At 38.8% G+C, this 22670-nt stretch overlaps 1 protein-coding gene across 1 annotated transcript; it reads right to left on the bottom strand.

Moving 5' to 3' along the window:
- Window positions 1–3577: 3577 nt before the first annotated feature.
- TC2N (tandem C2 domains, nuclear) lies at window positions 3578–21373 on the bottom strand. The gene is given in 12 exon segments (XM_032188874.1): window positions 3578–4275; window positions 6660–6752; window positions 6754–6860; window positions 7346–7460; window positions 9303–9494; window positions 10250–10366; window positions 11148–11248; window positions 12132–12207; window positions 12841–12932; window positions 16563–16727; window positions 20397–20627; window positions 21304–21373. Coding segments are annotated over 12 exon segments (1467 nt in total). The 5' UTR covers window positions 21371–21373; the 3' UTR covers window positions 3578–4164.
- Window positions 21374–22670: the final 1297 nt, after the last annotated feature.

Here is a 22670-nt window from a genome sequence, read left to right as displayed (position 1 = left end):
ATCCATTTTTGTGCTGATTTAAATAAAACTGATGCAGCTTCTGAACCTCTACTGCTTTCATAAAGATTTCTCTAAGAAGCTGAGTGAGTTACTATCTAGAAGCAACATTGAAATCCACCTATAAACCACATGTACAACCGTCACAATAATGTTTTCCAGTGACAGTAAACTTGGATATAGCTTATAAAAAAAACCTTACAAAACAGTGGCTGACCATGCATTAAAGGGACAACATGCAGCTGTCACCTTTAGAAGAGTGGTCTGAGACAACTTTTTTCCTTCTATTGCATGTATCCTGCAGTACATAAACTTTCTAATTTGTGTCATAGATTGGTCTTCAAATGATACATAATTTTCTTCTCCTTATAGGTTGCCTTAGTCTCAAGTAAGCCAGGAGCTGAATTTGGAGGAGCCAAGTCTCGTATGCACATCTAGTGAGGCAGTCACTGAGCAGCAAAGCAAAGTGTTCTGCGCTTAAAACATGAGGCATCTCAGGTGATTTTTAGATGATTTTTAAATATGTTCAAATTGAAATATCACCTGCTGGAACACCCCATTTAAAGCCAGTTGTACCATGGGGCTGTTGAGAGGAATGTCCACCTTTTCTCTCATGTTTTTTTTTTTCTCAGGATGGTTGTCTAGCATAATGAACATCGACAACCTCTAGATCCAATGAATCATTAATGAAAAACACTTTATGGGGCAGTTAATAAGGTCTTCTAATTGGTTGACTCTACCACCCCACAAATCATTTTCTGAACAATCCTGTTCAACAATCAGCCAAAGCGTGTGCACCCCAGAATCCTGTCACCATACATGTTGCATGTAAAGGAGGCTGGAAGAAAGGTCTTTGTAGATTACCATCCCCATTCCCATACACAGCCTCATGTAAATAACCTACTGGCAGTCCCCAGCCTCCAGAACAGTCCAATGCATTGCAAACAATTCTCTGGACATCCCCTTTACCTGTCAGATGTCCTCCAAAGCAGCAAAACAGATGTTATCGGGAGGACTGGGGTGTTGTTTCAGATGGTGATGGGTTGGTTTGGAGCACAGCTTTGGTGTATTTACAAGGTAAATGCTGATGCAATGAATGGGCATTTCTGGTTCTTGAGCAGGGCAGGTCCCTCTGCATTCTTAAAGGATTTTTCTTGGTTGTGCACAGAAAGAGAATTTCTGGTTTCTTCCCAGGATCTTGGTAGCCAGTAATTAGGAGACAAGTAAGACAGGAGTTAAAAAAAGAATAGCCCAGCAGAAGTTTCTTTTCCTCCTCATCTCTGCCCCACGACATCCTATATGGCTGGAGTGCACTCAGGAGACAGGCATCCCAATGCCCAGCTGCCAGGCTTTCAGTGATGGAACATGCACTGAATCAGCTGAGACTAGGAATGAGCAGAGCCAAATTGTGCATGGCGGGACAGATAAATGATTGCTTTCTAAATCAATTTCCTCAAGAACACTGTAGTGATCTGGGCACATTGGGGAACACATCCATGCAACAAACAATGTAAATGCAACTTAAGAAGAAAGATGTAACTTTTTTTTTTTTTTTCTGAAGAAGAGGCTAGAATTTCAGACTAGTTGAGTAACTTCAGAGCTGGTGAACAGCGGAGCAAACTTTTTTCCCCCTAACTATTAGGAATTCATTGCATTCTTAAATGAATACACACAGTAACACAGAAAGCCTGAACAGCTGGGAATGAGCACGTGATGAAGCAGAGCCTCAGAGTATGTTCTTCAGAGTGCTCTAGTACCTGGGTGCATCTTACAGAAGAAGCCTCATACACATCCACAACGTGTCAGCCAGCAGTGCCCCCATATGCAACGCTACATGAAAAACAGTTCCATTTGTCAGCATTTTCTCAGACAAAAAAGTAGAACTTCAGTTTGCGATGATGGTAAATGCAATTGAAAAAAAGAGATGGATTATTTTGCATTCTTAACTTTTATTATAAACACACAGATTAAATATTAACATAGGAAAAACGAGACATTACTAGTTAGGCCTTTATAAGGCTAAGTGTCCTAAAAATAGCCAACAAAGTCCATTTTACACAATATCCACTGAGCTGGCAATCACTGTAGAGCCACTTTTGTGGTGACTGTATCCTCCAAAACACTGGAATATTCCCTGTCCTCTCTTTCAAACAGAACAGCATTCTGCATAAGGAAACAGTTTGCACTTTTGTTTACCGCAGTGCAGCCACGATGAATAAAAAGGATCCATGTATTCAAGTGAAGACACTCCAAGAACATCAGCTTAGTCCAATTCCCTTTTTAATTTTACCCAGCAGGCCAGGCTCATCCCAAGTAGCATAGCTGGATGGAAGCTGGCATTGCAAGTCCTGACCCAGTGGGCTTAGTGGGAGCTCTGCAAGGAGCATCTGTAAGAGCAAGAACCAATGCCTGTTCTCCAAGTAACATGCAAAAACTGTTTCAGTTCATTTATAAAAGCTGGTCAAAAAGCTGAGCTTGTAAGAGCCTAGAGAAGTCCTTTTGTTTTCTAATTTTGACAACACTAAATTTCACCAACAAAAGTCTAGACGGTTTAAGTTTAAAAAGCTTCATTTAACAACTGATGAAAAAACTAAGATTTTCTTTTTTTTTTTTTTTTCCCCTTTTGCCTTTATTTGAAGTCAAAAAGGCTAAAATAAAGAAGCTTTGAGCTCTCTGCTTAAAAACAACATGCTTTCCTGTTACAGTGTTTTCTCTGCCCCCCACTGTTCCTTTGCCTTCAAGCAGTGAGTGCTCTCACCACCACTCCAGTGCTTGTGTCAGATGTTTGAATGGGTTCCAAGTTATAAAAAAGATACTGTTATTCAGTGTCTATACAAACACATACTTGAGCAGCTCAGACAGCCAACACTAAATGTGTAAGCAACGGATTTAATGGAATACATTTTTGTTAAATCCAGTAGTTAATGCAGTGCAAAGAGGTCTTTGCTTTTAGAAGTACATATTATCTACTATATACATGGCATTTTTCCCCCTTAAAAATAACTATGAATAGACCACTGAAAATACGGGGACTAGTAGAAAAATAATCTTAGGATTTTATAGGAAAAATATCACTTAATAAAAATATGGTAATTTCTTCCTGCTGAAAACAAGTAACAAATATATACTTCCACACATAATATTTTCAGCATCCTGTACATGTAATAAATATTTATGCAGTAGTAGCCCATCTTTTAAACAAAATCCAATTCCTTTACTGTTCTGCTTTTTAATTAGCATTAAAAAAGCACTTATCAGTAAATATTTGCTTACTCCTTAGTATGTTACTCTGGCTTTTAGTAAACTAAGCAAATGGTAGAAGATTGTTGATTAGATAGGAATCATTTACTTATTAGAATTACATATAATAAAAATAATTTATTTAAACAACCTGTCCCTGATCCTAGGCAGAGTTGATACCTCTTTGCATTATTCCACTCATTCCAACTAGCAGTCACCAAACAAAGCAAATCTGAAGGGCCCCACTTGAAAAGATCACAGTTAGTCAGAGAAACTTGTTTTTCAGTCCCTCTGTTTAAACTAGTGACAAGGATGGGGGAAAACCCAAGATACTGGCACACTGTGCAACCCTTCACCAGGGGCAAAGATTAGAAAAGCCGTTGAGTGCTGCATTATTGCATTGCTCCCTTTATGCCTCCTGCTACAGCCACAGCTTTCCCACTTGCTGAGGCACACATTACTCTGGTCAAATGGTGTCAAGACAGGTGCAGCCACAGAGGGTTAGAGGTACCTAGGATCAAGCCACTGATTGGTGTGATTCCCATGGACAAAATCTTGTCTTTACCAAAGACAAGATTACAGATGAGGATGAAGTCTGTAACTAGTGGAGATGATGCTGATTCAAGCTGTTTCTCTTCAAGACTGGGTTTCTATATTCTTGCAGAGCCTAAAAGGAGCAAATATTTATTTTTCCTGGTGGATTTTTTAATATTAAGTGAGTGCTCTTCCCATTTTCTAAGTCTTCCTCTTAATAATATTTAGGCAGTGTTTCTCTTTGTGAAACTTAATTTTTCCAGTTAACGTGGAGGTGTGATTCAGCAGAGTCCTTCTGAACAACTTGTATAGGCAATATTTTTCTTTAAATTTATATTATTTTAAAAAGCATAGCTTTGTAGAAAAATCAGTCCTGAGTTTCATCTCCAGTCTTCAAGATGAACCAAGGCTGTACCATTTAACAACAACCTTTTCAGGGTTAGCGATGGTATCTTCCCACTGCTCTACTGCTTCACTGTTAGTGCTATCAGAACTTATCCAGATCTGCAGCAAGAAATAAAAAGAGAAATCAAATTGAGTTTACCTGCTGTAACAGTGGCCCAGACTTCGTTAGATCCAAATAAATACCATGAAAGTGTAGAATGAGATGCAACATGTAAACTGTGACCAAAGTATTAGCAACAAATACAGTTCTGTTAAGACTAACATAATTTGGCTTTCGGCTGGGAACACAGGCAGTCTGTGTTTAGATTTAGTCTCTAAACAAATATGAATTAGAGAACTCACTACACACTGATGTTTCCCTACTTAATAACATATTTTAAGTCAAGCATTCCTTGCTCCATTCAAATTGATGTGCTGGGGTCAAGGACCCATCAGGGCAGTGATGTCCCTCTAGACCATGCACTCAAATTCCAGTTGGCAGCAAGCCACCTGGCGCCCAGAGTTAGCTGTCCAGCATTTTCATGAGCATTTAAAATTGCACACTCCAACAGACGGGGCCAAACCTGCATTCCACAGAGGTTACTAACTTGCCTGTATCACACATAGTCACGCAGTAAGAGTCCGTTTCTTCTCGGTATTCAATTAATGGATAGTGGCCCTTAAACAAGGAAATGAAGTACAAGTAGGAAGTTTTTCCCCTAAACAATATCACCAGCTCCCATTGCCAAAAGAATTCTGCTTATGTAAGTAGGTATCGTTATTTACGGGACTCTATTTCCTCCACTCTTCCAAGAATGAGTCCTTTTTAATACTTCTCAGAAACCTGCACCATGAAGTACATTTAGCCCACACTGCTGAGGCATGATTCCTCAAGAAGTGAGAATAATGCCTTCCAGAATACCACAGACAGCTGATGTTTCATCCACAGAGATTCAGCATACATCTTGCTCATGATTAAAGACATGCCCGTAAATGCAGCCTAATCGAAGTGTTGTCTGTTTTAGAACAGCATCCAATTAAACATCATTCTCTGAAGAACCACGTTAATAGATCCAGCTATATTCATCTTTTTCCAGCTACCCAGCCAATTGCTTAAAGTACATTTTTCCCTGAGCCATATTTTATGTCTTCATGTGTTATGTGGCAATGTCTGCCTGCATGAGCTGAAACAACCTTTTCCAAATAATCTCTGAAGAGCAGAAGTAGCTCATTTCCTCCCTGTAAAAATAAGACCCATGATTAAATGAAACTCATCAGATTGAGATGACCTCACATATTGCTTAGTGACTGCAAAATCATACCCGGTTAGTTTTGCCCTGAAGTATCACAGCTAGCTAGCATACTTTTTTCTTTTTCTGTTCCAAATCCAATTCTACCAACAGAATCACGGAAGGACGGAACACGTCTGACATGATACTTGATAGAATAGAGGAAGGTCACGTAACTCTTACTGGCACATCATTTCTATACCAGACCAGCATCTTCTGCAAGTGAACATGCGCAGCATGCACAAGATCCACTGCCAGGCTGAGAAGCTACCATTTTCTGCATCTAAGGATAGTGCAGTCCTTCAGCTGGTAAGGGACTTTACAGTTGGAGTCTCAAAATCAATTCCACATTATTCATTTATGTATATATTAAAATTCTACTAGTATATCTGCCTGGGTCAGGGAAAGCACTGTGCATTAAGAACAAATGTGTCTCATTATACTGAGGAAAAAAAAGAAGGAGAGAAAGAAGGGACAGAATAATGGTAAGTTAGAACAATGAGGGAAAGAGGGCAGGGAGAATGAAAAGAGACCAGACTTCCAATTTTTATGGTGGTTAAATACATACGTTCACATAAATGCTTTCAAAGAGATACTACAGAAGTTCCAGCTGGAAAAAAGGGGGGGGGGGGGGGGGGGGGAGGGGGGAGGGAGGGGGAGGAGGAAGCATTCATCTAATTATTTTGTTTGTTTGCATTATCACTTGATCATACACATTCAGAACATTATGCTGACTTCAGCACTGTTGTACCCAGAAGGGCAGTCTGCTATTGTAGCTGTTGACATTTCCCTTCTACACACTTGTTTGTGAGTGTACTAGTATTCTAAGCCAACACACCTTCTTTCTACAGAGGACATTGTAGATTGTGGAGATGGTGTGAATGCTATGTTTGTTTTCTTTAGAAAGCCTAGAGGCAAGGAGGACATCATACATCTGTCTGTAAGAAGCAATCATTTACATAACAACACTCCACACAAAAATGACATAAAAGAGTTCTTTTTAAAAGGAAGATCACATGTCAACATGCATTCTGATGTTCGTGCATGTTTAAGAGCCAGTACTATTCCTTCTTGGATTAAAGCCAGAAGATTTTATTAGAATTCACTATTTTCCTATATGCCACCTTATTTAAAGTATTTTAAAATTCATACCAAAAAAATCTCATGGAACTGGATTTTAAGCAAAGCATTTCATGTTAGATAGCAGAAACCAACCTGTCCTAGGAAGTGTTTTCTTCTCACTGAGCTTCTGCTGTAGAGTTTGATGAGAAAACTAATTCCTTGTTCAGCTTGGCTAACTGGAAAAAAACATCATTTCTCCCCACTTCACTTGGCCGTTGGTAGATTTCAGAAGACGTGTCTTCTTCTTATACATCAATCCTTCTGTACTAAACATTCCAACTTTAACAAAAAAATCTATCACAAAGTAAAAAAGAGGGAGGAGAAAAAGGACATAACACACAAAGGGTTACTCACAAACATACCCAAAGAGGAACTGACAAGATCCACATGTATTGTTCAAAGTGCAACAGTTTCCCAAAAGTCTGGCCAAAAGAATTGTACAATAGCTTTCCTGACTGGTCACACAAATAGAGCGTGTTCACTAGTATTGAACTGATTAACACATATCCAAACAGCAAGTGCAAGCTAATGCTCTTGTATGTTAGGATTAATACTGGGATAAAAACCTTCCAAAATACATAAATGCGTAGCTTCAAACCAAACAAAATGTAATCAAGTAAGACATCTGTGGAAACAAGCCTTGGCAATGGAAATCCACTGCACAATATGTTAGTTTGAGGTTTGTAAGGAATGTTATGGATTGCCAACCCATTCGAGCAGCATTTTACCTGTTACAAATGGTTTTAGACAGGAGGCATGAGACAATTGATGTAACTTACATAAAGACAGCGGTGTAGATGAAATTGGAAGGTTTTGTGCTTCAAGAATCTGTAACTGAATCCTCCTGTTTATTGCTTGAAAACAAGTTCCTACTTGAAGTTCTGCGCGGCACACCTACAAGCAGAAGAATGTTGCCATAACATCTGGATTAAGTTGCTTATAAACTCAGGAAATGCAGGAATTCTGTTATACGTTGGGCTCCCACATTTCTAGCTGGGATTTCCTGGACAGAAATATAAGTATGTGTTGTATATACAACCTGCAGATGCACAGTAAGTAAATGCATCTTGCACTTGTCAGAGCTGCAGTACACGTGCTCCTTTGATGCACTGCTTATATATAGTGCATGTATGACCCTAATGGGCTGCAGCCAGAAGTACTGGACAAATAAACCTAAAATTTCACCTGGGAGATTCCTCAATGGTAAGAGTGGACACAGAGGAAAAAACAGACACACAGTAGTAGCTCTACTAAACGTGGATGTGAAAGAGAGAGAACAGGCATGTTCCACCGGCAGAAGACCTTTGGACTTCCCCTTCCACCCTTTTGAATTCTGTAATATGGACATACAAGCAACACTTTACGTAGATACAGGGCCCTGTCATTTAATGTCAGGAATGCTTAGGATGACAGCATGCTGTGGATTTTCCTGTGTTGTAAAAGTACATATGTTTCCATGCTTAGACACACAAACACAGACACATTCTGAGTGTACTGAAAGCTCCAGTCTGATTTTTTTTTTTAATAAAGAATTTTTGCTAGTGGCAAAGTTGCCTCAAGGTCCTCATTACTTTTCTGCCAGAGGCTAATGTACTCTGGACACAGTAAGTACAGCAGGAGTGGGCCAGTGGAGGGAGACCCAGCTTTTCTGAAAGCCTCCACTTAAAAGGCCTATGCTAGTCCTGGTTCCCTTCAAGTTCTAATGGACTTCAGAGATGGAAAAATGCACCAAGCAAGTGCGCAACATCTCAGATAAAGAAGAGAAATCAGGCTCCAGTTCACTTATGAGACTCAAATTCTCATTGCAGCTCAGCCACAAAATTTCTGTGTAAACATGAGAGGAAGCACATGGATGCAGTGTCTGGAGAGCTCTTGGATATAATGGTGAGGAAAGTCAACACAGACACAGACACAATGAGACAGGATGAAGTGGCTTCTCACACAGCTTCCTCTTTCACTTAATCTGTAGCAAGTTACTGCTTTTGAATCAAAACTTTTTAGAACTACAAATGTCAAGTATAGCTTATGTTAGAAATCAAGAGTGTCACTCATATTACTTACACATTTAGATAAAATTTGCTTTTGAATTGCTAATTCAAGTTTAATTTGCTAAAAATACAAATGTCTAGACACAATCTGTAAAAGAAACAAACAAAGTGGGAGTAGGGGGAAAGCAAATCCCACTGTGAAAATGACATTTGACAACCACCTGTTTTTTATTACTGTAATGGAAATGAACTGCTTGAATTATTACTTCACAGCATGTAATCTGAACATTAATATATATACACACATATATATATATATGCAGTTTCAAGCCACTGAAGATCTTAGCACTTTTCTTCCATAACAAAATCAAATTCCATTTGTTGTGAGCTCTTGCTGCTAGTCCTACGGATCTTCTGATGCATTTTTGGTAGGAAAAGGCAATTACTCGGTGCCCTTTGCTGAAAGTCTTCCCAGAATGTCCCTCCCTCCAGCTGTGGGCCATGTTGTGGGAGAGCTAGTTCTAGTTCTTTTCCCAGAAACAGCTGCAGTTTATGACCATAATAGTGATGCGCCTAGTTCAAAAGTCTGCATTTTTTTTTCCATCAAATGCCCCCCATCCAAGAAAGCAGAAAAAAAAACAACTGCATTTGCTCTTAACAATGAATTATTACTGAATTATTCTACTTCTGTTTCCAACATCTCTTTCTACGTGATATGACAATACACTTTTGTGGTATTAGCACTTACAGATGATTTGGAAGGAGGAGATATATCCAGCCAATGACTTGACTCCTCTGAGCTGAGCTCCCGCAATGCCAAGGAGCACTCTCCAATTGTTCTTCTCCTTGGAGCCTGTGTCTGGATTTTAAATACCAATCTGACAGCCTGCAGGCTTTGTAGTTTAATAGCAAATACAAAAGTTTCCATAAATTCAATGTCCTAAAAAGAAAGACACAGGGGTAACATCGTTTTTCTAAGAGAGTCACACTGAACACAAAACCTAGAAATAGAGGCTTCCTGGTCTTAAAGCAACTGCTCCTGGATACCATTTCAGGTTGTCATGGAAAGGTGTGATTTTACAGAGGCTAAGTTCATGCAGACTTGTCACCTCTTTGTCACAGCCTGGCAGACAATGCTCTGGATTCTGGTGCACTACCAGAATGAGCTGAGGCTCTCTCTTCTGGAGCTTTACACACATTATGATAGAAAATTCTCCTAAGACCTTTTGCTTCAGTCTTTCTGCTCATTTTATATTCTTCCACATTTGATTCACGTTACGGGATGTTTACCTTGCTTCACCTCCCTCCCACTCACCCCAAGCCCATTCGTCTTCCTATACTGGTACCATCAAGACTCCTGTGCCACACGACCCATTTTTACTTCTTTCTGTAGAGACAAAACATGAACTTTGTGTCCTGCCCTAGCGAGGCGCTGGAAGCAGCACATCATCATCTACCTTCCCCAGGATGAATATGCATCTAAAGGTGTGTCCAGGTTTCCTCCAATCCCCCACCTGCTGTGAAGACCAGCATGGTTCAGTCCCCTATGAGTATCTCATACCTGTCCTGCAGACTTAGGAAAGGATGTATGCAAGGGAGGATAAGAGGAGGGGAAGTGGAACAAGCTATTTAAAGGAATTTGGAGAAAAGATATGGGGATGAGGATTTCTTGGTGTTTTTCTTGCTTCTACTTACATTGCATCCCTCCTTGGCAGAAGATTTGAACTGCACTGGTTTAGGCAGTGTGAGAATTCCTTTGACATAGATAAGAGGGTTTTCTCCACAACTAGAAGGCCAGGTCAGGTCTTTGCACTACAACATTGGAAACAGAGTCAGCAGAGAAAATGTAAGCCTCCAGCTAACAGACAACTTAAAAACACAAGGTCTTCTACACTGCTGTAATTCCTGTAATACTGAATGCAAATTAGAGCCGGTGTAATGATTATGTCACTTCAGAACATTTAATAATTTACTTTCACAGCAGAGAGTAAAAAGTGAAATCACTAAAATCTGCTGAATCATTATGTGGGAAACTGACAGCATATAAATTGTGAAATCCCTTATGTAATCTTGCAAATGTATCATTTGGTATAGTCACAAGGTTTCTGAGTACTCAAAGTTCCATTACCTAAAAATTAATCAGTTCTTGGAAGTGTATAAACGAGTCAGCATAACAACATCACATTAGTTAACAAAAAAACTGCAAGAACTACACAACCTTGAAGTGCTATTACAGTTCTACCCTGAGGAAACTACTACATTTAGTCAGACAAATGGTGCCTCCAAATTTTGCTCCAATTTGCTGCCTCCATATTTCCACAGGAAAATTTCTATACCAGGACCAGCACATAACATTCTCAGATTCCCTACCCCTGCCAGTTTCTCACTTCAAAATAAGACCATTTGACTGAACTGTGCTTATATTAATCCTTAGGGGTAAATTTCTTTTGCCTTTTTCTCCTCAAAGTATTCTTTAATTCTCATTACTCTTGCTAAACAGACTCTCTGTTACCTTAACACTAAATATAGTGAAATAGTCATTTGAGTAAACAATGATCAGGTTATTTATGTTTGCTTATTTATAATTACTTACATGTAAAACTGTGATCCAGATCTGTTCCGCAGAAGAAACATAACACAACTTTACATTCAGTCTTCCAAACTCCCGCTCGTCACCTGATAATGTAATAGTATCTGTGGAAAAAAAAAAAGCCAATTAGTGTTTTTTAGAAGCAATACAGTATCTTAAAAAATTATTCCAAGAATAGGTGAATTCATTACTAGGTGGACTGTCTATCTTTGAAAACTTTTCTTAACTTAAGTTTGACATATCTTAATACCTGTTAATAACTTATGCTATATGCAAACACCTTTCAGAAAGTAAAAGAGCACATTCCTGACACACCCAAAACACATTTAGAATCTATCACTTTCCTTAATCACTTTCACTGTTAAGTTTATAGATTGGCCTGCTATTTATCTTTCTCAACCAGGCTAATAAACATTTTACTGTTACACTTTTTTCTAAGAGCCACTTAATACCCAGTGTTTCTCTATTTACTGAGGACAGTGTGAAATTCTGACTTTCATAAAGGAGACTTTTGTGGGCACTTTAGTTGTTTTTGAGGATATGTTTTGCATCATCTCCAGTTCTTCACCATCCCTTTATTACTAAGGGTACTATTTTTTTCATGCAATATTCTTGAATAATTCTCAATGTAATACGAGTACTGTGCTCCAAATACTTTCTACAGAAAAATATTGATACGTGAAAAAGGATTAGAGCTGTGACCAAGGTGCCACGTCCTATCCTAACAGAAAACCTGTAAATTCTTATTTCACTGAGACAGTAAATCCAGGGATCAATTTCTCAAAAGCACGAAGACTTGCACTCCTTGAAGGCCCAATTTGCTCAACCTCCTGATAACAGGAACATGCAAGTTGTAAACTCTTAATTTCAAATTGTGAAGTAATTTCCAAAGTGGCTTGTTAATCATCTCAATACAAACAAACAAACAACATTAAGACAGCTTAACATTGCAAGTATTTGATTACAAGTTAAACAAACAAACTGTACCCAGACTCCTGTTACTGCCTTGTGATTCCTTCCTGGAGGAGGTACTGCTAGGTACGCTGGAGAGTGAATCATATCTCTGGTGAGGAGAAAAGAAGAAAACAACAAAAAACCACCACTTCATTAAGAGCAATAGATGGAGAAGCCACAGAGATTCTGCTACCAGATAAGACACGATGAAAACAAAATACAAGCAATTTCAAATCTTTGTTCTCCTACTAATCGCTTGATCTACCATGATATTACTGCCTTGACGTAAAGAGCTGATACAGGACACGTTAGGCCAACTCAAATTTTTTTGCTTACGGATATACAGCGTTGTGTCATCTAACAGATGATTATTGGGACAAAAAAAATGAATACGGAACACTGGTTTTTTTTGCATAAATAGAAACTTTTAGTGTTCCACTTTTCAAGTGATGGGAGAAATAACAAAATGAGGAACCATAGACTCTTCTCCTGTCCTGACTAAAAGCCTACTCAAGTTTCTCAGCAGCTTTGTAGGACTACAATAGCAGTAGCTAGAGGAGACATCAAGAAAATAAACACAACGTCAGTCAAGGTATTGAACTTTCCCTTTAGCCCTTCCAGTGCACAGAACAGTGCCCTTCAGTGTTTCCCCTGAAAACACCATGCAACAAAAACAGATACACCAAATGTGCTGAGGTTTTGGTAGAACTGAAGTTACATGTAAGGTACAAGAAGTACTCACCTTCATGAATCGATGAGGTGGGCTTCTGAGATCAAACATTGAATGACTTAAATCAAGCGACCCAGGCAAAGCACTAGTTCTTAAATCGTTAACTAAAGAGACAAAAACAACAGTACATATCATGTCATTGCTAGAAAAAATAATATTTTTTAAAATTTAAGTAGACCCATGGTAGAATTAAAACCTAGCTAGATAACATCAAGGGAAGGATGTCCCCACCTCCCATTCCCAAAACACTCTCCTTAAATGACGAAATGCTGAGAAGAAGCCATTACAACAACTTAATGAACTCCGTTTTTGAAACTGGTCAATCCTGCTCAGTCACATCGGTAGCACTGGTAGAGTGGAGAGCCTGCCTCAAAATTGCTTCCACAACAGAAACAGTGCTTTCAGTAGATGCTTTAGCAAAACAGAAAGCCTCGTCTATAATTAACTCATCCAGAACTCTGGTTTAGCCTAGTATCCTTTTTTTTTTTTTTTTCTACAGTAAAGATCCCAGTGACAAAAACATGGCAGTTTCCCCCATAGTTGGATGTAGTTAAGTATATCTTATCAATTTTATTTTGACCACAAAGCAATATGGAGCTAAAGCACATCGCCTATGCATGTTATGCAGCAACAGTAGAAAATGAGAGCTAAAATAACACCAGTGTTTAAGGAATCTTTGCTGACTCTATTAGTGTTTGAGAGTTTTTTACAGAGGTTTCCCAACACTGAAATGAATGAAAGCAGTATAGTTTAACTTAAAGGACCATACAATGTGATGCTTTGTTTTTTGTTGTGGTTTGGTATTTGAGAAGACCTCCATTACAACTCATTGATCATACTTTAATAGAATTACATCACCTCACTGGTTACTGAAAATTTATTTTATTTTTATTGCCATCAGAAGAAATAACCAATTATGCTTATTGTGAGATGTAATACAGAATAATTTTTTTCTGAAGGAAGAAAAAGAGAACAAAAGGTATAAAAAGTTTTTACAGCCATGGGAGGGAAAGGAAAGCAGCAGTGTTACTGTGGGGAAATATAATGAAGGTTGGTATGTCTGGTGTGCGTTCCAAATTTTCCCTTGCATATTACACAACAGGGCTTACTGAGTTGTTCACAGAGCCTGGTGTAGAAATAGCATTATAATATCAAGCAGATCTAAAAACCTTGTTTGCTAAAAGGGGATCAGATAGGAAAGACCAACCCCATACTTGCTTTGAAATTGATAATGGCTATGGAAATTAATTCCATATTTAAAACTTGTGAATTTCACAAACTACTGAAAAACAGATACAGAGTTCTTTATTCCTTCACTGAAGGCTACATATTTGTCCTCATTTTGGCTGGGATAGTGCTAATTCTCCTCATTGTACCTGGTACTGTGCTGTGTTTTGGATTTAAGATGAAAATGATGCTGATAAAACAATGATGGTTTAGTTATTGTTTGTGCAAGTGTTGCTTGACTTTTCTGCATCTCACACTGCCCTGTCAGTGAGGAGGCTGAGGGTCACAAATGAGGACAGCCACAAAGTCGATCAGAGGGCTAGAGAACCTCTCTTATGAAGAAAAGCTGAGAGAGCTGGGGCTGTTTAGCCTGAAGAAGAGAAGGTTTGGGGGTGGCCTTACTGAAGCTTTTCAGTTCTTAAAGGGGGCTTATGAAAAAGATGGAGAACAACTTTTCAAGGCCAGGTTGGATGAGGCCCTGAGCAACCTGATCTAGTGGGTGGTGTCCCTGCCCATGGCAGGGGGGCTGGAACTTGGTGATCTTTAAGGTCCCTTCCAACCCGAGCCATTCTATGATTCTGAGTTGTCTGGGAGGGGACCACTGTTTCTCAGGGACTGGCTGGGCATTGGTTGGCTGGTGGTGAGCAATTGCATTATTGCATTGTGCATTACTTTAAAAAAAATTTTTTTCCTATTTATTTATTTATTATTAAACTGTCCTTATCTCAACCTACAAGCTCTCCCTCTTTTACCTTTTACAATTCTCTCCCCCATTCCACGTGGGCAAACAGTTATGTGGTACTTAGCTGCTTGTCAGGTTAAACCATGACAAGGTTATAAATCACTGAAATGCTTTAAAAACAGCATAATTTTCTGTGTGTTCCTGGTAAAGCTGGTTAAAGTTTTTGAAGAACCTTAGGGAGAACACAGGGACAAGAAGGAGAGATGTTGCCTTTTTCAAAAACGTAAGTTTTAATGGAAAAAAAAATAATAGCTTTTACACTGAGAAAGCTGTCTGTAAAATATAAAGCAGCAGAAAAAAATAATCATTTTTGCTTACAAAAATTATTACAACTTTGGAAGAATATTAATTTTTCATATTTTTCAGTTATTTGTTAAGATGAAGATGGGGGACATCACATGAAAATTCAGAGACTTCACTTCATACTTTCCAAATAAACACATTCTGTAGTTTTAAGTGAATTCAAATGAAAAGTATCACAACATTTAGTGCAACAAGATACGTTTTGTCTAGAGTCTACAGATACACACGAAGAAAATAATCTAGTTTTTGAAACAGCTGTTAAAAAACTCTGGAGGAAGAAGGCATATTATAACTGTACTCTAGACATACTTTAGTGACCTTTCTTGTGTTTGAGCTTACCAAGACAAGAACTAGCGAAGTGTTTACTTGGCTTGAAGAAAAACGGAGAAAGAGATGATGAACTGAAGGGAAGATGTTCAAGACAATTTTATGAAACCATTTGGCTCCCACAGGTGCTTGCAAAGCCTAGCAAAACCATATGTGTGCTTAAATTATACATGTGTTTTGTTCTCCTCTTAAAATAATATATATATGGACTAGTCTTTTCATTTAGTTTCTATGGTGATTCAAAATTAATTTTAAAACAGGACACTGACTGAGACATTTTTCCCAGCTGTAAAAGAAGCATGCTGTACCTTTCTAAAAAACACGTCTTTAAAAATGCATGCTGTTGCCAGCTTCCTATCTGATGGAGATGTGTGTACATTTCTTCGAGCGTGAGTTTTCTGAATGGATTTACCTTAGCAATCACTTACAGCACGCAACACTTAGTCATCTACTTTACTGTAAACAGCATGCATTATACAAGATACATAAACCAATGAATGGTACAGAAGTTTTACCTAGGTAGCCAAACACTTTGTATCTAAACTTTTACTGATCGTATCTCACAGCCCTCCCCTGTTATTAAACATACTTACACAGTAAGAACTGGTGACATTTCTACACCTTCAAAAGCAAAGTACATAAAAGCTGGCATACAGCATCACTTCCCATTTTGTTCCTATTCTCATAATCTGCTCCTGAATGTTTATTTAGCACTTGTCTCCCTCTCCATATATATATTCCTCAGGTACTCTTCCACTCAACATACTACTTGATTTCCTTGTTCCTTCTCCCTCAAATACTCTACTCCTTTTACTGGTAGCTAGACTCTTGGTACTACATCGTGTTTTGGATTAAATGCAGCTACACTAGTTCACTTTGCCAATATGCCTACTGTTGTGTGACGCATACAAGCCTTATTAAACCCCCAAATGACAGAAGGTAACAGCACAGCTGGAAATCAAGTAAAGTCCGCTCCACAGATCAACTCACTAACCAGGAACTGTCTATAGTATACAGACTAGTTTGAGAACTGCTACAGTCAAACATGTATTCTGTAGTCTAATGACTTTTTCTCTTACCTATGCACAGTGTGAACTGGAGGAAGACAGAAAAGTAAGAGTGCAGTTCTTCTCACCTGATCCATATAATTTCCTATTATCTGATTTTGCTTGGAAACGCCTAATCAGATCTGGTGAAACATGCTGCTCCAAATAGAATGGGTTGTACACATCATACTGGGGCCATTGGTACATGCTGCACAGTTCTGCTTTCCGATCACCAAATGAAGCTCTGGCAGATTCTGTGGAGCACAAGTAAACATCAGATACAAGAGTTCCAGACATAACACATGCTGCTTGTTTTCATAAGGCAGGCTGAGTGCCTTCAGGGCAAAGGACAAAATATTTCATTATTATCTGCTTCAATGAAAGGGAAAAAAAAAAAAACATACAAAAAAGAAAAGAAAACAGACACATATTATGTCAGATTTCAACAGCATGCTAGGAAATATTGGAATGAAATTGGCCATAATCTATGCATACCCTGTCTTGAAGTGTTCCATGATAGATACCTAACCAGTTAAAATACAGAAAGCTCTAAAGACAAAGACCAAGATGGAAATTCACCAGAAAAGTAGGGGCATGCATAGAGAAAACCTCTGACTTATTTGGCTACAATCCCCTAGGGTATTTCTAGTTGGCTAATGGGCCCACAGTCCTTTAGGAGGGTCTTGCATAAAAGATAATGCAACTTGCAACTGCAATCTCCTTGTCATCCAATTTCCATAGGAAGCGTGTCAGTGGTAAAATTACTGGTCCAAAATGACTTGAATTGTTGGCTGAGACACAAGAAGACAGATTTAAGAATGCTTGAATCCCAGCCGTTTACTCAGTCCATTACGGCACAGCTGCCCTACTTTTCTTTCCTTTATTTATAATTATTTCAGACAAGACATGCACTCCTTGGTCAGCAGAACAGCAAAGAACACCACTGTAGTGCTTCATTTTGTTTGTCTGGAGTGAAAAGAAGCCTTGCAATAACAGTCGAGTAAAGAAGTGGATGGGGTGACCTGGAATCTGCCAAGCTCTGACATTTGCTTCCTTCACGTCACCTCTCTGGATTTCAGCCTACCTGTGAAATAGCTCATTACTCCATTACCAAGTGCCTTCAATTCTGCACGTGTTACACCATAAGGGGCAAACATTAATGCTATAAAATCCTTTCCTCCAGGTGGTAGCAGAGTAAGTAAAATAGAATAACTTGAACAGTGAGATGGGATATGAGAGATGATATGGCAAGAATTCAAGTATAATGGGCTCCAGCAGAACCCATATGAGGGTGAACGCTAGAAGGGAGGCTGTGAAGTTTTGCTGCACAACAGGTGACGGAAAATTCAATGTTCCAGCCCAGGAGCACACTCCCTTCTGCTAGCTTACTTCTGCGAGAGCATGAGACATGCCACAGTGAATACTGAGAAGGGCTGCCAGAACTTAACTATTTTAAGGAGGAATGCCAAGAGCTAACACTGAGCATGTCCCATTTCAATAAAGGAAAATAGTCAGACATGCACAGAAAATGGAGTGGAATAAGGGAAGAACTTGGACTTCTACAGATATTTAACAACAGTCTAAGAAACAAATACTCTAGTAGTTTTATTTTTTATTTTTATTTATTTTTTTGAATATGTTGGTGCTTTGCTTATTGTAAAGAAGGAATGACAGCACACTTCTCTGTATTTAGTAAATCTTCCTAAAAGTAAACTTTGCAATTTAAACACAACTTTAATGAGGCTTAAAAACTGTACTTTCCAAATATAAATTCTTACTTTTTAAAAAGAAGTGGAAGCTGCCTACTTGACATAAGATCCACTTTTCAAATATTTATTCAAGAATTTAAAATATTTGCTCAAGAGGGACAATTATGAACAGCCAGGTCATCCTGCCAGAAGATCTTTGGCTTTATAGCCTAAAGGGCCACTCTGTTCACTAAGTCCTTCAGAAATGATGATGTAGCATAATTCCCAATGAAGCCAACTCACTGGTTTATAAGTCATTGACTGATAAGATTTTGTAGAACAGCAAGAATAAAGAAAACATTTATCTAAAGGTTGTTAAACACATCTTCCTTCTCCCTTCCCTCTGGAGAGCCCTGGTCCCCTTATGAACTTATCTGTAGAATCTTAAGGATGGGGTAAGATCAAGCAAGACAAAATATGAACCCAGATTCTGTAAGAAAGATGATTTACCAGGAGCATGTCCTGCATTCCCACACCTTCTCCAAGTACTCTTTACAAGATCTAGCTACTGAAGAACATATACAACAAGCAATCCTTTGGGACAGCAGCCTGGCTCTGCCAGGTGGGTGGCAGAGAGCAACTCCACACATCAGGATTGCTTTCTGCTGGCCATCTGTGGGAAAACCTAAAGCAGGTCAGGCTCAGAGACAAGGAGGGCCTCATATTTTCCAACTCCAACCATTAGGCTGCTGCCTGTTTGTGTCTGGTGAGGTGGGCATCATGAATAAAACCCACTGAGAGACTGGGCACAGAATGGCCAATCTATACCCATCAGCTCTGTGATACTGATTAGCTTGGCCCTTATGCTAGTGTTATTAGCAGGGGTGGGTGAGGAAGACGCGAAAGTTTGGTACCAGGAGAGAAGCAAGGGACATGAAGCAACAGCAAAGACCTACACGGAAGGGAGAATGATGGGAGTAAAACCACACAAACAGAAAAAGGCAGCACTGCATTAGTTATTATGCAACATGTGGCTGATTTTTTTCAGTTACTGAAGTTCCCACTCTCAGAAAAGAAATCCAGTCACATGAGACTAAAAACATTATCAGCTCATCATGTCCGTGAGGCAAAACAGCTCTAGAGAAAGCAACTGTTCAGTTACGCCCTCGTATCAAAATTTTCCCTTATCTAAATCTACACATCTCTGGAGAAGACCTTAAGTCCTCATCATCTCTAGCGGTAGCACGTGCCCTCTAACTCGTGTTACTGGGCCATGCTCCCATTCTTTTAAAATGCCACTGTGCCTAAATTGCATGCGTGTCATTTCAGCTGCGTGAGCATGGGACTGACAGAGGTTGAAGTATAAGACTGTTGTGAAGCAAACTATCATCATATGCAACCCATATACTGCTGAGACCTGACCCCCGGGCACCCAAAGAGTAACAAAAAGAACAGGAAATAGAAAAAAAAAATACAAAAAAGAAAAAGAAAAACAAACAAACAAACAAAAAAAAAAAACAAAAACAAAAACAAAACACACTTTCCTCCATGTAGTAGCATATGCTTCCTGTTCATGAAATTTGAAAAGGAAGATGTGTTAGTATGCTAAAACATTATCAGTACATTAAATGCAAAAGACTACCCTCCTTCCTTCCTTAAGTGACCTGGATAATGGTGATGTGTTAGGTCTTTTCTTGCCTCCATATATTCTTTCACAGACCTTTGGCTTTCTTCAATATCTTCCAATACTTTGAGTATGAGCACTAGTGTGCAATCCCCCCTTTCCATTTCATTCATGCAAGATCACAAAGATCACTGGGGTAACATCCTTCCCAAAAGCTCTCTGAATGTCCAGAGGGAAAAGCCACAAGACCAGGCTTCTAGAAAAGTTTTGCAAACATAGGTTTTCAGTAGAAATACTTGACAACTTTCAAGGAGTAGCAGATACTAAACAACTATTTTGGAGTCCTATGACAGACTAAATTAAAAAAAAAAGACATACTCCTCCTCCAAATCTCTATAAACTGAACAGCAAATTTAGTTAATACATAGTGAGGGAGATACCATTGTGTTACAATGCACAAAGTAAGAAATTTCTCTCACAAAAAAAAAAAGTTTCTCAGGCTTTGGCTAGAAAGTGACACTGGTTAACATACCTAATGAAGTACAGTATTTTTTATTCAGGTTTCCCCCACAGAAACTCATACTATTTTAGCAATACTTTTTATATTTTACCTTGAACCCCTCCAGCATGTGAGGTACTAGGAAGATTTTTGGGCTGTACATAAGCCAGTTTGAATGGGGGGACCACAAATGGTACCTCCTGACCATCCAGGGGCAGTTTAGAAAGCAGATAATCCTCTGAACAGCCAACTTGCCGCTTCACTGACACAGAAGACAATGGAGGTTGCTCTACAATAGTTGGCTTTCTTGCAGCTACTGCTTCAGATTCCCGTACCACGGAAACTGCTAAAAATAAAGAGCAAGAGAAACAGACAGTACACATATGCGTTAAATTTTGAAAATACTGTGAACAGATCTCTTTTATTTAATAGAATCTGTGCTTGATACATTACTTAACTGCTGCTAGCATTCAGTTTTACTAGCATTCAGGACTAGCACTTGGAAAAGATATTCATTCTTATGATACCTGTACTAATATAAACTTCATTGCCCAAGCTTGTGTATTTATAGCTGCCTTGCTCTTAGTAAATTTTTAGAGGAGGCACTCTATACACTTGTATAGAACAGTTTGGCAAACAACTAAGCCACCAAAGAAAATCCTGACAGCAAATCTGCAGGCAGTTAAAAAGAAAAAAAAAAAAAAAAAAAAGTATTCACTTTTAGAGAGCTTGAGAGATACAAGACCTTCACACAACCTCAGGTAAAAAAGCTGGCTTTTTGGACAGCATTTCAGGCTGCAAGGAGCAGACTTGAGATAAGTGTTATTCTTCAGTTCAAGTTCATAACACTAACAAGTATGTGTCCAATCTCCAAGTGGAGGTATGGAATGACTTTTGGATGTTGTCAAAGAATTCAAGTTTATCAGGAGTGACAAAATAATTTTATTAATGGGAAGCCTCAACATTAATGAATACAGAATAACCAGACCCTTAGTCAATGTGATTATGTCGGAACTCACAATCATTTTTTTCTTTTTCTGCATAGAAGCACCATTTACAGCAGTTCTTTATGTATTCTTTCGCCATTGTTTTCAGTGTCGCAACTCAGAAGAAACCACAATCAAAGATCCACCATAGCTATCAAACCTGAAAAACACTATAAAAGCAACCATATTAGATTACAATACTTGAAATTAAAACGCAATACTATGTTATTAAATATGTGATTGTTAATTGGATTCAGTCCCTGGGACAATGACAGTTATGTCAGTCACAAATGGATCAGAGCCGTTAGATTTCTCTTACTGAGACAATTATTAGTTTATATAAAGGCACAGGGAAAGAGAAACTCACTTTAACATACAGTATGACAGTTCTTTCAGTGACCCACTCAAATAGGTACCCTTCTTTCAGGAACACTAAAATTCTCCTCATATTTGTGTGTCACTGGGCTTTGCAATTTACTCAGCTCTACATCTGCTTTGATATGCTTTGGCAAGTCATTTGTAAGACATTTCCCTTGGTCATGTTTCTCCTATTCTCTTTTAGTCATGCAGAATGTTAACATACATAGCCATTTACATTTTTGACTCTACATACTCCATATTTTACATTTGAACACAGTCTTTAAGAATGATGCCAAAATTGCCTTCTTTGAGGAACTACTGCTTTCTCATAATTGCATGCACATGAAACCAAAGACCTGTTTTATTATATAATTGTCTGCTATGCGCACAGAAATAGAGAGCACTGGCTTCCAGCAAACCAAGAGGCATGCAATCTACTGAAGAGTGAGATCTAGTCTATAACAGCTGGTTAACATTAAAATAACTTTATGACAATACTAACTGGCCTCATTTAAATGTCTTTATTTATACGCTTATGTTCTCTTTTCACAGGGACACAGACAGCTGTGTTGCCTCCTGTCCAAAACTTTAGCCGCCTAAGTCTAGCCCTTTTACATGTACCTAAAGTACACACGGTTCTTTGCACAGAATACCCAAGACATGATTCCAGCTCCTTGGAGGTTAGCAGAAGACACCAAACAGAACATGAACAGAAGTTGGAGGGATGGGAAAGATGGCAAGTGGGAGAAAGGGGGATAGTGCAGAAAGAGTGTGACAATTGCACAGAAATGGACAGGTTTGCTTGGTTATCTCAGTCACAGGAAACTGCCGGAAGTTTCCATGCTCCAGCCAGAAGCTATTCCCATCTGCAGTTTGAACAGCACAGTCCTTTTGTTTGTATGGGTGTTCAAAGACAGCCAGGGAACCACACAAATACCGATAAGAGAAATAACATCAATATCTCAACTATCAACCAAAACCTTTTCTTACGCTACTCCCCAACTCCCACAAATTAATTTGGATGCCAAATAGAAATATTA

Source organism: Aythya fuligula, chromosome 5 (genome assembly GCF_009819795.1).
Source record: "Aythya fuligula isolate bAytFul2 chromosome 5, bAytFul2.pri, whole genome shotgun sequence".
In the NCBI taxonomy this organism is placed as follows: Eukaryota; Metazoa; Chordata; class Aves; order Anseriformes; family Anatidae; genus Aythya; species Aythya fuligula.
Note: the sequence above shows the minus strand (reverse complement) of the source record. Positions and strands in the feature narration are given on the sequence as shown.